This window comes from Camelus ferus, chromosome 16 (genome assembly GCF_009834535.1).
Source record: "Camelus ferus isolate YT-003-E chromosome 16, BCGSAC_Cfer_1.0, whole genome shotgun sequence".
Lineage (NCBI taxonomy): Eukaryota > Metazoa > Chordata > Mammalia > Artiodactyla > Camelidae > Camelus > Camelus ferus.
This window is the reverse complement of record NC_045711.1, coordinates 7,027,371-7,051,913: the sequence shown is the minus strand read 5'-3', so window position 1 is coordinate 7,051,913 and position 24,543 is coordinate 7,027,371. Positions and strand designations below refer to the sequence as shown.

At 49.4% G+C, this 24,543-nt stretch overlaps 1 protein-coding gene across 1 annotated transcript; it reads right to left on the bottom strand.

Annotated features, from left to right (window-relative positions):
• Positions 1-1,650: 1,650 nt before the first annotated feature.
• TRIM25 (tripartite motif containing 25) lies at positions 1,651-20,954 on the bottom strand. Its single transcript, XM_014556519.2, has 9 exons — positions 20,256-20,954; positions 16,277-16,372; positions 12,298-12,531; positions 9,969-10,140; positions 8,368-8,433; positions 7,287-7,313; positions 6,891-6,968; positions 6,714-6,812; positions 1,651-5,664 (listed from the first exon to the last, which is right to left on the bottom strand). Exons 1-9 carry the CDS (start codon positions 20,850-20,852, stop codon positions 5,132-5,134), a joined length of 1,902 nt encoding a protein of 633 aa, XP_014412005.2. The 5' UTR covers positions 20,853-20,954; the 3' UTR covers positions 1,651-5,131.
• Positions 20,955-24,543: the final 3,589 nt, after the last annotated feature.

Genomic DNA, 24,543 nt, shown 5'->3' with positions numbered 1-24,543 from the left:
ATGAAGTTTTACATGGTTAATTACAAGCTTGGGGTATTCGGCCAATAGGCATGGAACTGCTTTAGCAGCATCATTATCACAAAAGTAGAGGCAGGGAGGCAGCAAACCAACATTTCAAGGCCAGATATGTCTCTCTGAAAATCCAGCTGGCTAGCAAAAAAAAACATAAGCAGGGAATCAGCAAACCGACACTTGTTAATTTAGATTTATGAGTTAGGCCCAGCAGAACTCAGATCAGTATTCCGACACTTGTTACACTTAGATTTGTGAGTTAGCTTGTTAACCCAGCCGAGCTTTTCTTTCACAGTTACAGAGAAATTTATAGCACTGAATGCATATATGAGAAAAGACGAAAATTCTAAAACCAATAATACAAGTTCCCATGTCAGGAAACTAGTAAAAGAAGGCAAATTAAATCCAAAGTAAACAGAAGAAAAGATACAATAAAAATTAGAGCAGAAATCAGTGAAATTGAAAACAGGACATCAACAGAGAAAACTCAATGAAACCAAAAGCTGGACACAGTTCCATCAGGAATTTCAAAACCCATCTGGGAGGAGATGTGCTCCCACCTCCATGTTTTCAATCAAGAAACTTCAGGAACATACAGGGAAACATTAAAAAAAAAACCAAAAAACTCTAGTGTCTGAACTTCTGAGAGGAAGTAACTTCAGCACAGAAAATCCCATCACAAAAGAAAGGAAGGGACAATCATTGTTACCAAAGGCAAGTTCGTGTGCCCGCAGCACCGTGAGGCAGATGAAATTGAAACATCGCGTTTGGGGCAGAGAAAGGTTTATTGCAGGGCCGAGCACGGAGGATGGGGTGGCTCACGCCCCCAAAATCTCCGAACTCCCCAAAGGGTTTCAGCAAAGCATATTTGAAGGCCGGGTAAGGGGGAAGTGGGGGGTCACAGGGCGCGTGATCAGCTGTGCACAATTCTCTGGTTGACGTTGCCATATCAGGGTCAGTCAACACTATCAACCCCTAGGCTCCAGGTCTGGGGGCCATGTGCTCATGATCATCAAGTAGTTAATTCCTTCCCTTTGGTTATGGTTTTTAGCATCTGAAAAACTCAGGAAATATTCATGAGATGCTACGATCTGGGTACTTCAGAGAGGAGTCACAGCAGAGGATGGTGGGGGTGGGGGGCAGTGTCCTGTCCCAGGAAGGCCCCACAGAGTCCTGCTCTGTCACCTCATCAGTCATGAGGCATTTTCACCCAAATTATCCCCCTTCAACTAGCCTTTCTTATTGTATTACCATCCCTTTCTTTACCGGCACTCTTAGCATAAATTCAGGTGGGATCCAAGGGGCTTTTGAATAACAAGTACACTCCTATTGTTATGGAAACAACAGGCCAGCCAAGAAACTAGCACCACTCAGAGGGATGGAGTACTCAGATTTAGTACTCAGATTTATTACCCCGGCAGGCTCTGAGGGGCTTCTGCTCCGAAGCTCTGACCACCTCCAAAACCTGTGCATGAGGTTTTATAGGGTTAATTACAAGCTTGGGGTATGCAGCCAATAGGAACAGCAGCATCATTATCACAAAAGCAGAGGCAGAGAGGCAGCAAACCAACATTCCAAGGTCAGATATGTCTCTCTGAAAATCCAGCTGGCTAGCAAAAAAAAACATAAGCAGGGAATCAGCAAACCGACACTTGTTAATTTAGATTTATGAGTTAGGCCCAGCAGAACTCAGATCAGTAATCCGACACTTATTATTATTAAACTTAGATTTATGAGTTAGGCCCAGCCCGGCTTTTCCTTCACACTATTACCGAGGGCAAGGCCAAGGACTTAGAATCTCTCCATCAGAAAGCAGAGACAACCGCCACTCAAATGCTCACACAATCACCTCAAGTCCACACCTCCTCCGATTCTTGCCTCTCATCAAAGAAGGATAAAATCCACAAACAGGGCCCATGGCTGGTTTGCTTTGGATTCATTTTCTCAAACTTTTCATTATAGACATTTTCGAACACAGGCAACAGAAGAAAGAATAATGTAATGAATCCTTGCATCTCCATCACTGTTTCCCTGATTACCCGTCTATGTTTGTTTACGGCCCCCATCCTCAGATTATCCTGAAGCAAAGCCCCTGCAGGACATCCTATCAGTCTGAGAATTCTTTATCAAAAGCTTCTGGAGGGGTTGCCACACCCGGGGCAGGTCTCCAGTGGGCTATAGTTCTGCTGAAATCTCAACCCCGGGACAGCTGGTTGGGGGCACCTGACTCCAGCATGACAGACAAGTAACACTTCTACCCACACTGCACGCACGTGTGTGAAAGAACAGCCAGTGCAGCTGCACTGCATTCAAAGCTTCTAAGGTTTGTCAGCAAGCTTTGGCCCTAGTTTTTCTCCTGGGTCTCAAAAGATCCGTGTCTACAGCTCTGATTGTCTCCTAAAGAATCAACTCTAAAAAATGTAAGCTCAAGAATATATAAGCTCAAATACTCCTAGTTAATTAAAATCAACACGGGGTGGGGCAGAATTAGGTAAGAGACAGCATATCAGTATTAGTTGTAGATCACAGACCCATTTCCGAGGAAGGAAAAGTGGGGAACCAATCAACCAACCTTGAATAGTAACAAGAATCTGACCCTGACCTTTGGTTTATTGTGGCAGAGTGACTGAGACAGCCCCTGATACCTGGGTTGGGAGAGGAGTATTTTTTCGTCTGTGTATCTGGGGAGTTCTGACCCTCCCCCGGGTACCAGGGAGTATCTAGGAGGCACCTCCTTCACAATGGGATGGCAAGCGCGGAGTCACCCAATACCTCCCCCTCTGACTGACCCTGCAAAACAGGGAGTCAGATGAATATGAAGTCTCCTCCAATTCTAGTGGGCGCACAGCGGCCCGGCAAGGCAAGGGAGGAGACGCTAAGTCTCATGGTCAGAGGCGCGAGGGTTTGCCCCTCAATTCACGTCTCCGAAGCACCTGCGCGGGGCCAGGCTTGAGTACCTGCTTGCTCCTCAACAGAAGCACTCATGCTTCCTGAGCCGCTCGCCAGGGAAGAGCCAGCTCTGCTGCCCTCAACTCTGCAGAAGAGCCAGGGCAGCACCCGTGGTTTAATCTCTGTCATTCTCTTCTCCATCCAGCTGTTTCCCAAGTATGAATTGGCTTCAAACAAGGCTTTCGTTTTAGGAGCTCACTGAAGATGCTTTTGACCATCTCCCAAAGCAGAGAAGAATCGACAAAGAACTTTCCTTCCCAGAAGCAAAGGAAGAAAACTTTTAAAAACCACATTTCAGCTACTGCAGGGAGGTCTTCCGTAAAAAGATGGTTTCTCTCCCCAGGAGGTGAACGTCTGTGTCGGGAGGTGACGCAGACCAACACATCTGTCAGGACTATCAAGTGCCCTGGGCCTGACTAGAGTGCCCTAGGAGTCCAGTACAAGAGATGTGTTAACTTCTCCAGCATCCATATGAAAAGGTCTGGGGTGCCCCCTGCCCCAGTGATACCCTCCTTTTCATACCACAAGGAGCCTGGCCTCAGCCCTCCTCTTGGGAAAGCCCAGAGCAGGACTTATCTCACCACGGGAGGTTAAGTTTCTCCCACTTTTGAGATAAGAACTTATGTCCTGACAATATCAGGATATGAGGAGCTCAGGAAATTCCAGCAATCCACTCACCCCCACCCTTAGTGGACTGGGGTTATATTCACTGCACAGAACATTGCAGGAAAAATAGCCCCTTGTGCTTCAGCCTGGCAGCTTGTTCCCTCCCTGGTCCTTAAGTCTTCCCAACCCTTCACCTGGTCAATCCCTATGTCTGGAATTGGCTCAAACAAGGATAAGAGCCCGAGAGGCTAGGGCCAGTGACAGGCCTGTGACTCAAGTAAGGACCAGCGCTGGGTCTGCAGCCCGTGGCCAAGAATGGACAGGAATGTTGCCATTTCCCACGGATCTGCTAGCAGGCCCTTTTGGCCATAGGTAGTCACGCCAGCAGGTGACCTAGTATGGTCCCTGAGGTAGCCACACATGGGCTGTCTGCGTGACAACAGGCTTAGCTGATCACTCAGCTGTGCTGGCCAGAGCGGTATCTGCACCAGCCAGTCCCGTGCCTCACAGTCCTGGGGAGAGGAGGCTATCACTGAGGAGAGAAAAAGTAAGAAGGCAAGATGCTCCAATAAGAGCCGAACCACCACCTGTGAACGCAGGTCAGGGTCCCTCTTGCCCAGTGGAGCCCCTTCCCCCAAAGCCTGGGCTACGGGAAGAAGGCTCCGTGGCTGCCGCCAAGGCGTCCCCGCTGAGATGCCTTTCAGAATAGTTGGGAGTGGGAGGGGTTCCTAGCCACACGGGACCTAGGTCACCTTGACCCTGAACCACACATTCAACACAGGTGGATTCAGATCATGGTTTGAAATCTTAGATTGAAAAGGTTCCTGTTGGATTAAACAGTTTAAGATCATGGATGGGGTGATGAGGGGCTGCAGGACGGGAAGGGAAGCAGGGCTGTTTTCCAGTGGAGGAAAAGGACATACTTCCTTGGGAAACTCTGGTCTGGGTGGAGACCCGCAGTGGGGAGCTTCCCTTGAGCACAGGGAAGGAAGGGAGGGAGGGAGGAGAGAAAGAAGGAAAAAAGGAAAGAAGAAAGAAAGAAAAAGAAGAAAGAAACTAACCAAAAGTCTGAGCACTTACTCCCAACCGCCACATGTAGGTAGTGGAGGGTGATATTAAAATTCAATGCCTTCGGAATGCTACAAAAATCTATAGAGTTGAATAGCCCTGTCATCAAGACACCAAGATTTGAAGGCTACTCCAGAGAGCAAAGAGGCAGACACCAGAGGGCTAAGGAGGAACCCACAGTGGCCACAGATCTTCTCCAAGAGGAAAGGGGCACTAATGACTACTCCCCGAAGCCCCAGGCAGCTGCCCAGCAGCCTGGAGATCCCAAAACAGGGGCAGGAGGTCATCGTGCCCACAACACAACCACCCCACCCCCTTCCCCGGCCAAACCCCTCCCCTTACCCCATCTCCCCATCCTCTCACCCTCCATCAGCCCCCCTCCCATCCTTTCAACCCTGGGGCCTCTCGGGGTAGCTCCCCGAGAGTTCCAACTGCTGCGTTTTCACTGGAGCCTCGGATACCGCACAGGCAGTCGGGCCGACGGCCGGTGCCCCGCCTACTTGGAGGAGCAGATGGAGATTGTGGCGCCTGTGGAGAACACCCAGAAGGCCGGGTACAGAGCTTCGGTAAAGTCTTCCTTGAACTTATACAACAAGTGGACCCTGTCGGTGGCCACGGCGAAGAAGATGACGAAGCCATGATCGCAGTTGAGAAGCACCCCAACCCGCGTGGCCTTGGTGGTGGGGAGGGTCTTCTCCACGTTGTTGTGCCAGGAAGAGATCTTGGTGTTGAACCACTCCACGCACCAGGAGGCGCTGTTGCGGCCAAGCCGGCTCTCCGGGCCCTGCCGGTCCATGCTGCCGTAGCAGATGCCCACCCCGCAGAAGTTGTTCTTCTGCAGCTCTGCCTCCCAGTAGTGGATCCCTTTCTTGTAGCAGTGCAGGCCCAACACCTGAGGGCAGTATGTGAACCTCTGAGGATGTGGCCGGTAGTTCTGGGATGTGTCAGCCACAGAAGCAACGGTGTAGGTCTTGGACAGAGCCACCTTGTTGTGGGCGGTGTTGTAGTCCAGGATGACTTTAACAGCATCTAAGAAAGCATTACTCCAAGGAATCAATGACAAGGATCCCGAAGTGCTCTCAGTTTTAAACCCTTTCCTAACTGGTAATATTTATTCACTTGTTTTATCCATCCATCCACCCATCCATCCATTCTGTCCAGCCAGCCAGACATTTGCCCATCTATCAATCCAGCCATCTGTCCATCTACTTGGTCACCCATCTGTCTGTCTATTTCTCCATCCAAGACCATTTACTGAGCACCTGGTTCAGGCCAGATTCCGTGCAGGACGCACAACCATGAACCAGACATGGTGCCTGGCCTCGTGGAGTTCACACTCCAACAAGCAAGGCAAGTCTACCACTGTGAGACCCACACTCTGCTAAAAGGGGAGGGACAGAGATACAGGACAACGGGCTCCACTTGAACGGCAGAGAGAGCACAGGGAAACATTTCACAGGTGGGCTGGAATCTGAGCCGAGCAACAGGTGAGAAGAACTAGACGGGAGCAGAGAAGGGAGAAAGGCTATGCTGGGCAGAGGGGACAGTGAGGGCCACACAGAGTCACGAGGCTGGTGGACCCATGCTGGGACCAGGGAAGGCAGGGCAGCTGGGAGCACAGCGGCCACAGCTGGAGAAGAGGGACTCTTCTCCACAGAGTGGAGAGCTAATGGGTCTAGACTTTAATTGGCGGGCAGCCAGGAGCCGACTGAGGTCTGTAAGCACAGAAGTGACCTAAAATTAATCCTTGGTTGGGACACTAGCCCAGCCTCCCCACCCTTCTGGCCACACCTCCAATCAGTTGCAGGAGCTCTGAAGGCTGAGCTGAGCAGAGTGCTGGCTGTCCCTTCCACCCCTGCCCTAGGACACACCAGGCCTGGAGGAAGGACCTCCCATCACTTCCAGGCGGAGTCCATGGTGGGAGGGGCAGGCAGGGACGGGAAGAAAGGCAGGTGCTGCCTGAAGGGAGCTAGTAAGGATGTGATAAAGTAGAGGACAGAGAGTCGCTGAAGAGGGGAGAGGCTGACCAAGCCGGACAGAGGCATGGGCAAGCGAGCCAGCGGCTCAAAGCTACTCACACTGTAGGAGCTCGGGCCTGGACTTGACCAGGAAGGTCTCCAGCACCTTGGCCTTGAGAGACTCCGAGGTCGGCGGAAGGGTGACGACTTTGGCTGCAGCTGGATGAGAAAGAGAGAGCTACTTTCAGAACAAACTCAGAGTGGGCACCCTACTGCCCCTGGCCCCCCGGAACTCACCCTCCTGGTCAGTTTGCTTGACTTCCACTAACTGTTCTGGGGCTCCAAAACAGAGATTCTTGCCAGGTAGGGCAATGGCTGGGGATAAGGGAGAAGCATGAGTGGGGACATGACAGTGACCTGATGGCCTGCTCTCCCCCCAACTCTTGACTCCACAAACACACACCTGGACAGCCAGGGCAACACAAATGAGTCCAGACAGAGTGACACTCACTGAACTTCTGCATTTACACTTGGCCTCATTCCCAAGCCCAGGCCTGGCTGCCAGCCCGGGACACAGTCACAGAGCCCAGGGCCACCACAGACCCCCAACCCCGCGGCTCAGCTCTACTATCGGCGTCGGGCTCTGCTCTCGGGCACTCAAGAAACAAACAGACGCAGAAATGCCTAACTTACGAGGTTTCTTGGGTTTCTTTTCTTCTTCTGAAAAAGAATATTTTCAGAATTAGGTATGTTAAAGCACAATGCAGTGACATTTTCAAAACACATTGCATGAAGGTGACCCATACATACAAATAAAGCAAAGATGTTTTAACTTGAAAAATATGAGGTCAACAGGCAAAGTCATCTATGGTGATAGAAACCTGCACCAGTGGTTTGGGTGGGGAAAGGCTGACTAATCAGGGGCATGAAGGAATTTTCGGGGGTAATGGAAATTCTTTATCTTGATTTGGGTAATGGTAAAACAGATGTGTTTGTCAAAATTAATCTAACACGGGGGGGGGGGCAGGGCATAGCTCAGTGGTAGAGTCCGTGCTTAGCATGCATGAGGCCCTGGGTTCAACCCCCAATACCTCCATTAAAAAAAAATTAATCTAACTATACATTTAAGTGTCATGCATTTTATTGGAGGTAAATTATACCTCCACAAAAGAAAAAAAATGCAAAAACAAACATACAGAAAAAAATAGGCAGTCAGCAAAAAAAAAAGAGAGTTGCTGGCCCAATATTACAACAATCTTTAAAGGGTATCTGGAGTGTGTGCCTGTGGGAATTGAGTGTAGCTAAAACAATGGTCCTCAAAGCGTGGTCCCCAAACCAGCAGCATCAGCCTCACCTGGGAATCTGTAGGGAATGCATATTCTCCGGCCCACCCACACCTGGTGAATCTGAGAGTATGGAGGGGAGGGACCCAGCAGTCTGTGTGTTACAAGCCCCTGGGATTCTGACACGCGCTCGAGCTTAAGTGGGCTGGAAGAATTCAGGTTCCCTCTTTGCCACCTTCCCCACCAGCAGAATGAAAAGGGGTGTTTTGGAACTTACTCCTGCCAGCCTGCAGGATACTGTACTTTCCAGACAAGTCCTGCTCCCTCCCTACCAGACCCTTCCTCGCCCCACATGGCCCCCTGGCTACCCCTTCCTCCCACATCAGAGCCAGTGCCCGGGATGATCTGCATCTGGAAGGGGCCATGCCACCCGGAAGTGTACCGCCAGCCACAGCCGCTACTGCCACGTGGACAGCGGTGGGGCTACTTACTCTGGAGCTTCTTCCCAGGCCGTGTGGGTTTCTGTGCAGCCAGCAGGCTGTGCCCTCCAGGGTCCCCTGCGGCAAAGAAGAAGGGGTGAGTTTATGCAGCTCTTCCACACCAAGTCCAGGAGCCAGCCTGGCCGGGGGAGGGCAGGCAGGCGGGGAGGGGCTTACAAAGACAATGCCTACTGCTCTTCCGCATCTGACCAAGTACGTGCACTAGACACAAGGTAACAGACGAATTTGGTGCACTCCCTCCTTTCTCTGCCTTAAAATGTAGCGGGGGTGGAGACTTTTCTCCACCAGCACCGAGCTCCATGACCTCCCAACCCTCCACGAGCTTTGGTTCCTTCCAGCATCTGACAGGGACGACTTCCCTCCCTGGTGGGGGTGAGATGGAGATGCCCAGCGTGGGGCAGTAGCTCCTTTCACTCTGGTTTCTCTCCTCCCTCCTCCCCGAGACCAGTGATCACTGATGGAGGAGGAAAACAAACACGCATGGCTCATTCAATAAAGTCTGCCCCTCTACCATGGCCACGTCATGCCTGCTGCAGAGGCCCTTCTGCTGGGCCACTTGGCTGGCGGGGCTGACTCAGGCCCACCCTGGGATTACACAGCAAGGCTCTGTGCCAGCTCTGGGGAGAGTGCTGGATGAGAACAGACCCAGGCATGGCCAGCAAGGAAGAATAAAAGGGCCCCAATGGATGATAAGGATCCTGGGACTTCATCTGAGGAAGAAGAGTGGCAACAGGGGAGGTTTTCTGAGAAATGTAGTGTTTCAACTGATCTCCAAAGGGTGAGAGGAGTCACCTGGTGAAGATGGTGGCACGTGAGCCCTCAAGGCAGTGGGACGAGCATGTGCAAAGGCCCTGTGGCAGGAGGCTGAACATATTTGAGAAATTGCGTGTAGAGGGATGTGTGCAAGGAGGGGGCACTTCGGGGCTGGAGAAACAGATGGAGCCTGACCAGGCAGGGGCTTGTAGACCAGGGTCAAGTTTAGTCTGTGATCTAAAAGCAATGGAAATTCTCTGAAGTGAGGCAAGGGAGAAGATCCCAGGAGATCAGATCTGCATCCTGAAAAGTTCTCGCTAGCTGCAACAGGAGTGGCTGCAGAGGGAGGAAAGGAAGCTGCCACAGGTGACAGCCCTGGAGAGCAGGCAAGGTGGGGCCAGCAGTGAGACCAGCTGAATGAGTCAGGAGATATTTAAAAAGCAAAATCCGGCAATGGATTGGATATGGGGGGAAGCATAAGGGGTATCATGGAGGAATTCCAGGTTTCTCTGACCCCCAAAATTAGCCATTTCCCCACCGAATAACACTGACAACCTAGAATCCATTCAAAATCCATCTGAGTCAACTTCAGACTGAGACAAAAACAGCCCGTCTAGAAAGTCCCAGCATAATATCCAGCCTCCAAGAATGTTTTAGGAAGGATGGCTACTGTCTCAGGATGGGGCAGACTCCTCCTACTTCCTAGATGGAGGGCAGATGTTTTGTAACCCCTGAAACTCAAGCCCCAGATCATGACCCTCTTTCCCATCTCACAACGCTGCGGGGATCCATCCCATTTCGGGGCACCGCAGGGAAGCATGGCGGTTGCTGATGGTTACCTGGAACAGTGGGCTCCTCAGGCTTCTTGTTCTGGAGGTGAGTGATGGACTGCTTCAACTCATTTTTAAGGTCAGTGGTGCCCTGACAGATACCCTTTATCAACTCGTGATTCAGCTCCACCTTGGGGACATAGACTGGCTTCGTTGTGATTCCTTGCAGTTTTGCTGCTTTCTGCAACAAGCCAGAGGATTAGTTCAGGCAGCTCTGAGGAAGCCAGGGCCTGGGCTCAGGCCTCACGAACCCCAGGAGGAGCTTCCCAGCGCCCGTGGGCACCAAGTCCAATCAGCCTCTCAAATTACAGGCCAGAGATTGCTGAGGGGTCAAGTGCCACTTAAACCGACAGTGACCTGGAGCTGGAAGGGCTCTCAGAGGTCACGTACATTACAGATGGCAAAACTGAAGTCAAGCAATGCCAAGTGTCCCACCTAGAACTCTGCCAGTTAGTGGTGGGGACAAAGTTGGGACCCAGGTCTCCTGACCCCAATGGATAATGCTCTTTCCACCCCTCCAGCTGTGGCTGAAAAGGTACAGGTGACTCATGACCATCTCCATCCCCTGAGGACCAGCTCTGAATACATGTTCTGAGAACAGAGAGGGATGCCTCGAGGGCTTCAGGACTCAGCTACACATCCAACGAAAAGGGAGGATCTCACAGAAGGTCCCAAACTCCAGACCCAGTTGGGTCTTACAGTATCACGAGACCCAGACGCGGACTCAGAATCCTTCTTGGAGAGCTCATGGCCGCTACGAAAGAGCACATGCGGTGAAACTTAATGCCATCCAGCCTAGGCGTGGACAGAGGTCCCTGCACGGAGAAGAGAAGGTTCTCAGGCGCTCCTGAACCCTCCTCAGGGCCCAAACATGGAATCTGGGCCTCCGAGGGGTCAAAGCCCCATCACCCAATCAAAGGGGCTCCCCGGACACCTGCTGCATGCCAGACACTCTGCTGTGTGCTGGCCACACCAGGAGGAAGAGGGCGGTAAAAAGAGGTGACCCCTGCCCAAAAGGGCCTGATGATCTTTTTTTTTTTTTGGCGAGGAGGGGGCAGTTAGGTTTATTTATTTATTTATTTTTTAACAGAGGTACTGGAGATTGAACCCAGGACCTTGTGCATGCTAAGCACACGCTCTACCACTGAGCTATCCCCTCCCTACAACGGTCTTTTAAATAGACATGAAAACAAGCATATCCAGAACCGACGTCGTCGAGTACAGAGCAGAGGTAGTTAGCATGCTCTGATCGCCAGCAATGGCAGAGTCATGGCATCTGAGGAAGGTGAGGGAACTGGAGTTGCCACGGGGACAAACCTGGGACAGGACTGACTAGGCAGAGGCCAGCCATGGCGGTCCCTTCCAAAGCCCAGCGCGTCTGAGGAATGGTGCATGCACTGCGGTGGTCAGAGCGTGGGGCGTGGGCGGGGGTGGGGGGCACGAAATGAGGCGGCTGGCAAAGGCAGGCCGGTCTCCAAGGGCCTTGTGGGCCAAGCTGAGGGACAAGAAGTCAGAAAGGGTGGGGAGGGGTGTCTGTGCTTTAGAAAGACACTTCCGGGGGCCATGCTGAGGAGGGACAGAGGGATGGGGGTGGAGGCAACATTCTAGGATGGCCTCCAAGAGTTCCGCCTGCCCCGGGTACACCCACCCTACATCGTTTTCTCAGCCTGAGCCTGGGGCAGGACAGTGAGTATGACAGAATATCGCTCCAGCCATTAGGTTATGTTACATGAAAAAACTGAAGGGATACTGCAGATGTAATTTAGATTCCAAATCTGTTGGTTTTGAGTTAATCAAAACGATGATTATCCTGGGTGAGCCTCACTTAATCAGGTAAAAGTCCTTAACAGAGGATCTGGGAGATCCTGGAGGGAGAAATTCCCTGCTGGTTTTGAAGAAGTAAGCTGTTAACGTGAGAGAGGGCCACATGGTAAGGAATTGCGGCAACATCTAGAAACCGGGCAGCCCCGCTGGGCAGCCAGCAAGACGAAGGGACCTCGGTCCTGCACTGGCAGGAACTGAGTTCTGCCAACAAGCACGTGAGGACAACCCTGAGCCCTGAAAGGAATGCAGCCTGGCCAACACTTCGCACAGACTGCAGCCTGGGGAGCCCTAAGTCAGGCCTGAGCCATGGAAAATGCGAGGTGACAGACATATGTTCTTCTAGGCCACTAAGTTTGTGGCGAGTCGTCATGAAATGTACAAAACGAACACAGCAGGTGTCTCAGGGATGCTTCCCTCGACCCCTTACTGTCCCAGCTCCTCAAGGGCCCCCACCGCACCTGTCATCAACATCGTAAGGCTGAGAATACCCAACAACGGCCTCATCGTGACCCACCTCCAGAAATTCAAACTCGTCCCCTTTGCTCAGGGCCAATTCAATCTCCTCCTTGAAGGTCTGGATCTCACTCTTTTTCTTGAGGAGGACCTGGTAAACGTGGTCGAACTTGCTGATGACCCTCTTCTCCTCTTCCTTTATCTTTCGCGTTGAGCTGGCCTCAGCGGCATCAATGAGAGCCTTCATTTCCAAGTGTTCTTGTTTAAGCTGGTCCAGCTTTCTGTGCGCAGCCTCCTGAGAAGCCAGAGTAAGAGGGCGTCCATCAGAGTGGCCAAAAAGCTAAGTGTCAGGGAGGCGTGGACTGCCAGGAACTCTTACCTATACTTCGTGGGGATACCAATGGACACAACCACCACGTGGGAGAGCAATCTGGCAACATCTGGTGTATCTGAAGGTGCTCATACCCTGGGACCCAGCAACTCAATCCAAGGAATATACTCTAGAAAAATTCTCTGACACCTGCCCCAGAGACACATGAGAATGCTCTTTAAGCAGCACTGAATTTGCAAAATCCCAGAAACAGCCTGAATGTTTATCAAGAGAAGACTGAAAATTATTCACAGGATGGAATGTTAAATAGTAATGAGGGAAAAACAACTTGCAGAAAAAGACATACAGGATGGCGCTCCTTATGTAAAGCTGAGAAACAGCATGCTAGTCTTTACTGCCTAAGGAGTACACACCTACATAGTAAAAGTATAAAGAAACACATGGGGACGGATAAATAAATTCAGAATGGTGGTTACTTCTGGGGAAGAGGAAGGGGGATATAAAAAAGGAGAAGCAAGGTGGGGGCTCTACCTTCATGGGTGAATTTTATTTTTTAAGCTGGGAAGCAGTTCATGGGTAGTTTTTTTTTTAAGGGTATGAAGCTGCTTCACAAAACTTCCTCAAGAATTGCATCATCCAACACCATAGCCACTTGTTACGTGTACAGAACATCTGAAATATGGCTAGCCCCAATTAAGATGTGCTATATGTGTAAAATACACATTGGTTTTCAAAGATGGTAGAAGAAAAGGAATATGAAACATCTCTTTAATACTTTATGTTGATTAAAATAATATTTTAGACATACTGAGTTCAATAAACTATATTATTGAAATTAACTTCATGGGTTATTCAAATTAAAATTATATGTAAGGCTCAAGGAGTGGGTATAGCTCAGTGGTAGAGCACATACTTAGCATGCAGAAGGTCCTGGGTTCAATCCCCAGTACCTCCAATAAAAAAGGAATTTTAAAAAAAGGTTTAGAAAAGAATTATATGTAAGGCTCATTTTATATTTCTACTGGCTAGCACTGCTCTGGAAGCTGGAGTTTCACTTTACATCTTGGGTCGCTCAGTCGGCTCAGAATACAACATGACAAACAGAAACCCACACAAGAGGGCCAGGGAGATGGAATTCAGTTCTTTCTTTATCCAACACATTGCCACCTCCAACATGACCGCCGACATCTCTAAACATTCATCCTCCTCTCTGCCTGTCAGTAAGAGGACACCTCTGGAGTTTAGATGGGCACATGGTTACAGTTCCCAGCCTCCCCTACGGCTGCGCTTGGTCGTGTGACTGAGCTGTTCCCAGGGCAACGGGAGCCGGAGGGATAAGTGCCACCCTCTCCTTCCCTGACTGCCTTCTCACAGGCTAGAAGACAGATGGAATGGTGACCCAGCTGCAACCAAAGAGATGAGGAAAGGCAGTAAGAGGGAAAGATCTGGAACCCTGAAGGATCACGTGGAGCAGAGCCATTCCACTAGCCTGGGCTGATCAGGTCTGGCCTTGAACTGTCACAGTGAGCAGAATAAATGTCTGTCTCATTTAAGCCGCTGAATTTGAGGGGGTTTATATCTTCATTACAGCAGTCTAGGCTGCCCCTGCCCCCCAACCGATGCAGGTACTTTCATGTGCATCCGTTCCTCTAAGCCTCACCTTTGGAAAGAGGCTGTGATTCCTTCATGCAGATGGGGAAACTAAGGCTCAGAGATCTGCCAACGTGACCAAAGTATCCCAGGCTAGAACGGAACAGAGCTGGTATTTGAACCCAGACCTCGCCTAATTAAGCCACAGCTGCTGCAATGAAAATTCACGCTGCAGCTCCAGAACAAGATGTTTAAAAATCAAATCTTCTTTCAGTATAAAACCACCCCTAATTCTACCACTGCAATACTTGCACTGCTGTTCCTTTACTGTGTTTCCTTCCAGTCTGTTTTCCTGTAATCCCTATAATGGGTTGAATGGTGGCGCCCCAAAAATATGTCCATGTTGCAGAACCTGTAAATGTGACCTTACTAAGAAAAGGAGTCTTTGCAGATGTAATTAAGGTAGGAATCTTGAGATGAGATCCTCCTGGATTACCCCAGTGAGCCCTAAATCCAATAGCAAGTGTCCCTGTTAGAGAAAAAGAGGAGAGGACACAGAGGGAGGAGGCCACCTGAAGACGGGGGCAGAGACTGGATGATGCCGCCACAAACCAAGGAATGCCTGAGCCACCAGATGCTGGAAGAGGCAGGGAAAGATGCTTCCCCAGAACCTCCAGAAGGAGTGTGGCCCCATGGACACTTTGAATTTGGACTTCTGGCCTCCAGAACTGTGAGAGACCACGTTTCTATTGTCATAAGCCAGGTCTGTTGTCATTTCTTACAGTAGCCCTAGGAAATGAACTTCAAAAAAAAAATAAATAAACAGATGCAACTTTGGCTTTGTGTTTTTCTCCCACTTAAATCATAACCTCTTTTTATATTAGGTTTTAACCCTAATTTTTTTTCTTTTTTTGGTGGGGGCAATAGTTAAGTTTATTTATTTATTTGTTTATTAATGGAGGTAGTGGGGATTGAACCCAGGATTTGTGCGTGCTAAGCACACACTCTACCACTGAGCTATACCCTCCCCGCCCAACCCTAATTTTTTTTTTCACATATTTTGAATCATTTGTTGTGTAATACCTTAAACTTACACAATGCTATGTGGCAATTATACCCTAATAAAGCTGGAAAAAATCATAAAAGACACGTAGAGTTGAAAAGAGATGCACATAATTAGTTCTCATGAGCAAGCCTAACTGGATCCAAAAACTTGGGGTCTTTGCACACGCTGTTTCCTAAGCTTAGATCCCTATTCATTCTCCTTTTTTCAGAGCTCTGTGAAATTGTTATTTCTTCAAGAAAACCCTCCCTGAAACAGAGTATTTTATTATATGACCTTATAACAACTGCACCAGGTACAACCCCTCTCTGATATTTTCAAAAATTTTAACATTTTCTGGAGCATTTGATTAACATATACCCCTGTCTGATTAGATTATGCAAACTAAGGCAGCAATAAAAAATTATTTGGTTTTTTTGTTTTGGTCTTTTTTTTTTTTTTTTAACTGCTGAATGTCTAAAGAGAAAAAAAAAAAAAAACAATGGTTCAAAAAATCACATTTATGCCACTTTGCCTAGCATGGAAAACATTTTCAATTTTTATTTGTCCTTAGTGATTATCTGAATTCTCAGAAGCCAGGCAGGTCTTCCAACAGTGAATAAGACTCTTTTAATCACATATTTGATAAACATTATAGATTGGTTTCTTTTTTTCTTTTTATTATTTGGGGGGGACAGTTAATTAGGTTTATTTATTTATGTTTGGAGTGAGTACTGGGGATTGAACCCAGGACCTCGTTCATGCTAAGCATGCACTCTACCCCTTGAGCTATACCCTCCCCCCAGACTGATTTCTTAATATCCAAAAAATCCTTCTTTTAACCAACCCTAATTTTTAATGACTCCCGCACCAAGGCTGAGTTGTAGGTTGTCTTTGGTTCTGCGAAGGCCCTCTCCCAGGACGGCATTCCTTGGTTTGCGGCTCTTCTTGCATGTTTTGCAAAGCTGAAGTTTAATTCTGACACTCAAGGAAACAAGCATGGGCCTTGTGGAGGCCAGAGCTGAGCTCATCCTTCCTGGAGGCAGAGGGAGGCCCCAGAAGAGCCCTGTCACTCACCCGCACATCCTGCTGCCTGGCTCTCACATCCTCCAGTGCTCTCGATGCGCCATTGATCTGACAGTACATGATACTCAGTTTATGCCTCAGCTTGTTCTGCAGAGAAAACAACCGGGTGAGAAAGCACCTGCTCTCAACTCCCCCCAGCACCCAACACCAGGGCCCGCCCCTGGTTCAATCCCAAAGGTACCTCCACCACCCCAAGTCTTGCCTGCTTGTAGCTTTCTGAAACAATTTCATATTTATAGCCTCCCTCCATCCTTTCAGGGGGACAGTACACTAAAGAAATTACAAGTACAGGATTCAGAGCCAGACAGACCAGGGGTCCAGTCTCGAGCCCCAGTTCTCCAACTGCCTCTCACCTGTTTCCTTGGCTATGAAATAGATGTAACTGTTCCCACCCGCAGGGCTAGTAAGAGGATTAACTGAAGCTGTTTAAGTCCTCAGCACAGTGCCTGGATCTTAGCAAGAACAAAGGGCCTTAGGAAATGATAGCGTGGATGATTCTGAGCTTCTTCACTCGCACCCATTTTACAGATGATGAAATGGAGGCAAAGAAGACAGCAAGGTGACCAAGTTCATACAGACAGAATGAGCTGGGACAGCTGCCTCAGTAAGTGGCAAAGAAGGTCATTCAAACCACCCTTCCCACTGTAAACAACCAGAAAAGCAGACAAAATATGGCGGGAGGAAGGATCTGCTCAGAGACACTGGGGAGCTGACAAGGCAGGGAGGAAGTATGAAGGTCAGGCCAGGGAGAAGGAAACCTAGAGAGATAAGCCTGGCATCCGGGGCTGTTCTCCCAGAGCCATCTGCTAGTTCCGGAAGGCAGCTGGGAGAGCCTCTGGGAAGCAGGGGACAAAAGTCAAGAGCCCAAGGCTCACTAGGTAAGCCCACAGGCAGGGACCTCCAAGGGCTACACCCCAGGAATAAGGATGAACCAGCAGCAGACCCCCCCACCCCCACCCCGACAGCTCAGTCCCTGAAACCAAACTAAGGTGATTCAGAATTGCTAAATCCCCAGCCACCTTCAGATACACTGGCAAATTATGCAAGAAGGAAGCTAATTTCATCCCAGGCCTCTTAGTACTTACACAAATGTTCGTAATCCATATATGAATTTCACCCTGCTCAGGTGGAATGCTGAGGCCTAGGAATGGGTGGGAAAGTCACCACCACCACCAGCATCACCATAATGAAGAAAGTGAGTGTTTATCGTGTACTTCCTCCAAGCCAGGCATTTTTCTAATATTAACTATGTAAAGCTAAAAACAACACTAGGAAGTAGGGGTTACTCGCCCTTGACAGATGAACTCACTGAAGCACAGAGCAATTAGGTGGCCTGCCTTAGGTCACAACGCTATTAACCGGTGTTACAAGATCCTGGTGTCACAATTATAGACTCGTGCCCAAACTGAACACACACAAAAAGAAGAAGAAGAAAAAAAAAAGAACAAACTGAGCATACAGGAAACTTCTAGGAAAAAAATGTATGTCCCGTAACCAGCTGGTTCAACAATACCCTGGCCCTCCCTTCCACTTCCCAGCCTCTCCCGCTCCACCAGAGTGAGGCAGGGCTGAACCTGACCTTGAACAACCCAGTGACAGTCACATGTAAAGGCTGGAAGCAGAGACCAAGGCCACACTAACTCAACTCCAAAAGCCCAGGTCACTAATGATGAGACTTCTGTGACAATGCCCTTTGGCCTGGCCTCTAACAGTAACCAAGATACACTGAACCAAAGGTGGAAGGAAGGGCAGGCCCAGGCAGCTGTGGCCTCACAGGTCTCAGAGCTGGAAGAGACCTCTGGGGACTACCAACTGTTTTCACCTCCAAGAGCCACTCTTGGTAGAAAAGCCTTGCATTCCATATTTTGAAAGATTTTACCAATCATTCATCAAACGCATACAGCAGTCCCCTGATGAGGGAGAGGGACCCACTCAGCCACAGACAAAAGGAAAGTGACCCACAGACTGACAGCAATGACCATTCTCTAATCAAGGTAGAGAACTTTTTGAAGTTCTGAGGATCCCTTCACAGACCGGGGACTTGGGTCCTGACTCTGCCTCAAACCAGCGACCAAGCCAAGCTGGGCTGGCTCTGCCACCAGTACTGACCAGCAGCAGGGCTGGAAAACTAGACAGGTTGAAGGACTCAACAAGCCAGGACAATGGCAGGTGGGGGGAGATGGCAGGGGAAGGCCTGTCACAAAGATTTCAAAGCCAAGCATGTGCGGCACACAAATCACCTGGGCCCAGACCCAGCTCTGGGCTGACAGAGAGCTGTGGCCCCAGGCCAGGCTGAGATGGGCCCCTATTTGCCTTCTGCCTCTTGGATATGAACTTCCTGAAGGGCCTTTGGACAGGAGCCAGGCTGCCCTGAGGCAAAGAAGATCTGGGTAGCCTGACACTTTCCTCGAAGCACCCTCCCTTCAGGGCATGTAACAGCAGCTCGGCCATGCATTCAGTGTAAAACGCCCTTCAGGGATCTCCGCATTTAATCCTCCCAATAACCTTCTGAGGCAGGTACTAATATTGTCCCCTTTTATGAGTTCCAAGCCACGCAGCAGAGCCAGAATTCAAAGCCAGGTCTCAACACCCAGCTCTGGTCAGAGCCCGTCAACCACCCTGACCCTGGGGCCTGCCTGCGAAGTGCTTCCCACACAGCTCATCCAGCCCCACTTCCCCAGGCCTCCCAACCACCCTTGGAGGTGGAGAGAGAAGGCTATTAATCCCATTTTACGGATGAAGAAGCTGAGGCTCAGAGAACAGCAGTGATTTGCCCTAAACCACAGCTGATGGAGGGCAGAGCAGGGCTCCAGGCTCTGAAGGCTGGGCAGGTGCCTTCCTGTAACAGGCGGGCACCCAGGTGGGCTGGGCTAGCAACGGCTGGGCCTCCGAAGTCAACTGTCAGGCCAGGCCTGAGACCTGGCTTCTGGGATTCACGAAGTCCACAGGAACCCAGCTCAGACTGGACAAGCAGACCAGGCCAGGGAAGGGCTGTGGCCAGATGGGAGCAAGGCCTGCACCCTGGTCCTGGCGCCACCACAAACTTCCCACAGGCCTCATGTCTCCTTGGTCAACACATGGACAGCCCTTGTAGTCCCTGACAGCGGCAAATCAGGCCTCGCTTTGCACCTTAGACTCATGCAATGAAGGGTAGTTTGACTACAGCCTCTGCCTTGAGTCCATAATCCCCTAAACCCCTGAAATCATATAGACCTGGGAGGCCCCTGAGGAATCCACCTGGTCCCACCTCCTCGCTTTACTGCTGAGGACGAATCCTGTGCTTGAAGTGGCACAGCCAGGGCAGAGGGCTCGATGGTGCAGGAGTCTGGCTCTTCCTGTGCGTTATATCCAGAGATTCCTGTGCCCCCCAACCCATAACCATCCTCCCTCGTCACCAGAAGTCTCTGGCTCATGGAAGGCTTTTGCTCACAGGCCTCAAACAAACCTCCAGGAATGTCCCATGCTCTGAACTCTGCGGACTTGGCTATGAGGCTGGTCCATGGGGAGAAACGGCAAAACATGGTGTCAGACCAGCTGGGGGCCCAATTCTCTGAACCTCTATTTCCTCAACTAGAAAATGGAACTAACTATACCAGGATTTATTGAGACAACAGAGGTAACCTCCAGCGCTCCTATTTGACGTTCAAAACCTTCTATTAAACGTCATCAGACAAGTACTAGGCTTAAGGCAAATAACATCACTGGCGTCTTCAGTGGTCCCCTCTGTAAAATGGGAGCGTGGGGTGGGGGTAAGCGAGATGGACCACAAATGATGGTGGAGGGCTGTAGTTCTCCCAGTCCCTTCCTACCCTGCCACTGGGGATGGTCCTGCTTGGATCTCAGGCCCAGCAAGGTCCATCCCCGCCCCCACCCAGGTGATCCAAGGGAGGCCAAGACGCCCACGGTGATGCCCCCTGCACAACCCAGCTGGCCCGGGCTGCCGTCCTGCATCCTCGCCCGCCACCCGTACCTCCAGCTCGGCACTGGCTTGGCTCAGGGGCGCAGGCGAGCAGGTCTTGTGCTCCACCAGGCAGATGTGGCAGATGCACTCGTTGTGCTCGGTGCAAAAGAAGTCCCGCAGCCGGTTGTGCTGGGGGCACTTGCGCTGCATCAGGTCGCGCACCGGCGGCTGCAGCGAGTGGTCCTGGAAGGCCGGGCTCTCGAGGTGCGGCTTCAGATGCTCCTGGCAGAAGGAGGCCATGCAGACAAGGCACGTCTTGACGGCGGTCGCCTGCAGGCAGTGGTCGCAGGCTACCGGGCTGGGCGTGCTGGGGGCAGCGGCGCGGGCGGGCGGCGTCCAGTCGTTGGGAGACGCGGGCCGGGCCAGCTCGGCCTGCAGGAACTGCTCCACCACCGCGCACAGCACCGTGTTCTTGCAAAGCTGCGGCCGAGTCTGGTAGCTGTTGCGGCAATGCGGGCACAGGTACGGCGGGCCCTGGACGGCCCACGTCTCGTCCAGGCACGACCCGCAGAAGTTGTGGCCGCACGGCGTGGTGACTGGCTCCTTGAAGGGCTCCAGGCAAATGGAGCACGACAGCTCCTCGGCCAGGGGGCACAGCTCCGCCATGGCGCTCCTGGGGGGAACCGAAGGGACGCGCTCGAACGGCGGCCGCGACTGCTGCAGCACGACCGCCCGGGGCCGCCGAGGAAACGAAACTGAGAGCCGGGAGGGGCGGGCCCCGGGCCTTTCAGGAAGTCACGTGGGGGCAGGCGCGGGGGTGGGGTGGGGTGGGGTAGGGTGGGGGCCGGCCCCTGGGGTCCCTGAGGAGGCGGGAGCCGCGGATCGCTGCGGTCCGAGTCCCGACGCTGGGCCCTCAGTGGATCCCGCGGCGGAGGGCGCGGGGAGCTGGGCTCGGGGTTTCAGACGAGCTTCCCGACCACCGGGGGGGGAGGGGTCCTGCGGCCACTCTGTGGATGAGGAAACTGACACGCCGCGTGGAGAACCCGGGGTCCCGGAGTCAAGGCCAAGATCCAGTCGGGCTTCTGCACAGACGCGCCTGTGGCAGGTCCCTTTGAAGCTTCAGAGAACCCATCCCGACCGGAGTTGTCCCCACTGCCCTCGTGAGCAAGGCTGTCTTATCAGGCCAGGCCTTTAAATAATAATAATAATAATAATAATAATAATAATAATAATAATAATAATAATAATAATAATAATAATAATAATAACAACAACAACAACAACAACAACAACAACAACTTCAAGGACAGTTAAACGCTGGCTGCTTTTCTTCCTTTCTTTCTTTCTTTCTTTTTCTTCCTTTCTTCCTTTCCTTCTTCCTTTCTTCCTTTCTCTCTCTCTCTCTCCTTCCTTCCTTCCTTCTTTCTTTCTTTTCTTTCTTCAAAACTCCTTCCTTCCTTTTCCCTGGTTCTGGCTCCGGGCATCAGGTCTCCGCAGGCTGGAGCCCGTGGTAACACACTCATGCTTAAATGATGATTTCTTTACATGTCACTGATATAACGTGCTTTCCCCACCCCACCCCCATTTTTACTTTACTAGGGTTTGGAGACATCCCAGTTTAACTGAGGTTTCCTCTCACACACATACATACACACTTGCATGTGCGCACACACACACATATAATTTTGGAACTTAAACATCTTCCTCAAAATTGTTTAGATTTATTATAGCTTTGTTTCCCTCCCCACTCTGGCCTGGGTGCAGGAAAAGTGGGTATACAGCAGGCAAGAGGTGTTCAAGAGAGGCCATGGGGAGCAGAGAGTGTCTTGGGAGGAGTTTGCTGGAGTTTGCTTTGGGGACAGGGTGGGGAGCAAGAAGGAGAAAACGGTAAAAATGTCTTAACTACTGTTAATAGTGACCACTACTATTTATGGAGCACCTACTGGGTGCTAGACAAGTCATATATATCCTTATCATCTCTTATAATCCTTGTAAACACTGCAAGACGGAAGTCATTAGATCCATTTTACAGATGAGTGTCTGTAGGACTGGGATTCTAGCTCAGGATGGCTTTACTCAACAGCCTAATTTCTGCTTCCCCTAATTCTATTCCTCCAAGACCCTTTACCCCATTTCTTCTCTTTCATATTGCACTGTTGTTATTTGCATGAGAAGGAGGAAGACAGAAGGAGGAGGAAGCTAGGAAATTAAGATTTATTTATTGATTTAGTATCTCATTTAATTCTCGTATTAAATCTTTGAGGTGTAATTATCTCATGGTACCAATGAGAAAACTGAGGCTTAGAGAAACTAAAAACCTTGCCTTAAAAAAAAATAAAAAAGGTTATTGGCATTCAGACTACCTGATTCCAGAAGTGAAGCATTTCTTACTATGAAATGCTGCCTCCCAAGGGGAGGGAGGGAGCAGTTTCCAGGAAATGAAACTGTAGAATCCCCTCTGACCTAGCTCTTGTGGATGAGGTGACCTGTCATGCGAGAATGCTTTTTAGAACTGCCCTTCCAGACAGAGAGTTTTGAAAGGCTGGTTAGTCAGGGAAGAAGACTAGGAGGGACGCATTTCATGTTTATCAAATTCCATGCGGCATTTACTGAGACCTACCTAAACACATTCCATTGTGGTTAGAGAATATGCTTTGTATTACTTCGGTCTTTTAAATTTGAGAGTTATTTTATTACCCAGATGTGGTCTGTCTTGCTATTGGTTACTGTTTGCACGGTGTCTCTTTTTCCGTTCTTTTACTTTTAACCTATTTGTGTCTTTGTGGTTCTAAAATGTGGTTTTTGTAGACAGCATATAGTCAGCTGCATATAGTCAGTTAGAGCATGTTTTTTGTGCATTCTGCCAATCTCTGGCTTTTAATTGGAGCATCTAATCCATTTACATTATATTACTAACAAGACAGGATTTACATCTGCCATTTGCTGCTTAGTGTTGTCTTATATCTTTTTTTGCTCTTCAGTTTCTCCATTACTAACTTCTTATGTGTTAAATAGTTCCTAGTATACTCTCTTTATTCCTTTGTTATTTCTTCCCATATTCTTTCTGCCCTCCCTCTCTCTTCTCTCCTTTAGGAGTTCCCATCCTGTGCATGTGTGTGAGCTTGTTGGTGTCTCACAGGTCTTTGAGCCTGTGTTCATTTTTCTGTATTCTCTTTCCTTTCTGTTTCACGGACTGGATCATCTCGATTGATCTATATCCAGGTTTGTGAATTCTTTCTTCTGCCTGCTCAGATCTGCTGTTGAGCCCCTCTAGTGAATTTTTCATTTCCGTTATTGTACTTTTCAACTCCAGAATTTCCATTTGGTTCTTTTTGAAAAAACAATAATTTCTATTTCCTTCCTGACATGTTCTATTTAAAGAGACATCATTCTCATGCTTTCCTTTATTTCCTTAGGCATTGTTTCCTAGTGGCCTTCAAACATATTTAAAATAACTGATTTAAAACTTCTGTCTAGAAAGTCCAATATCTGCACTTCCTCAAGAACAGTTTCTGTTGATTTCTTTTTTCTAATATGGGCCATGCTCTCTTGTCTTTGTATGTATCATCAATTTTTTGTTCAAAACGGACATTTAGAGTAACACAGAGTGGCACTCTGGACCCAAATTCCCACCCCCCCCCCCAGGGTTTACATTTCCCAGAGTTTTGAAAAAGTTGATCCTGACAATTTTTTTTAATGTGAAAAAATTCATATTTATTTACAGGTGTAACAAGTCATGCATTGGTAACAAAGCAGCAGCAATATGATTCTTTATGGTGGCCTGGTGTTACAGATATGATTGCTTCATAGTTAGCCTAGCCTGTACATTAATAAATGAATCATTATAAAATGTTCATGGTGTGTTACATTACAGTCATATTCATCATACACTATTGGAAACACATTTTTTAAAAAATCACTTCTCTGTGATGATAGGCTGATAAGCAATTTTTCCAATTACAAGAGAGAAAGACATACTGTATGGTAATGTAATTCTTTGAAAGCTAAGTTATAAAACAGTAAGAAAGCTAACACATTATGTTTATATTAAGTATCACTCCCCTTCCACCTGTGTAAGGATTAGGCTCTCCACTTTAATACAAGTCTTGCACACGGTGTTCTCATGATGAACACTTAGGGATGATGATGATAACATAAAGATGTCTGCGCAGTTATTGCTACAAAGTTACTTTTTCACATGAGCGCGCGCACACACACACATTCACAACAGATAAGTTTACTAACTGTATGGCATGGTGTTTACTTATTATTCATTAAATGGAGGTGGACCATCGTAAAGGTTCATCCTCACGTCTCCACACTGAGTCAGCTGAGGAGGACGAGGAGATGTGGGTCT

Excerpts from the sequence above, each read along its gene's own strand:
- TRIM25 (XM_014556519.2), bottom strand. The coding sequence starts at position 20,852 with ATGGCGGAGCTGTGCCCCCTGGCCGAGGAGCTGTCGTGCTCCATTTGC. Across the intron at positions 10,141-12,297 it reads ACGAGTTTGAATTTCTGGAG|AAAGCAGCAAAACTGCAAGG; the intron begins GTGGGTCACGAT and ends GGCTTGTTGCAG. Across the intron at positions 6,813-6,890 it reads CAAGCAAACTGACCAGGAGG|CTGCAGCCAAAGTCGTCACC; the intron begins GTGAGTTCCGGG and ends TTTCTCATCCAG.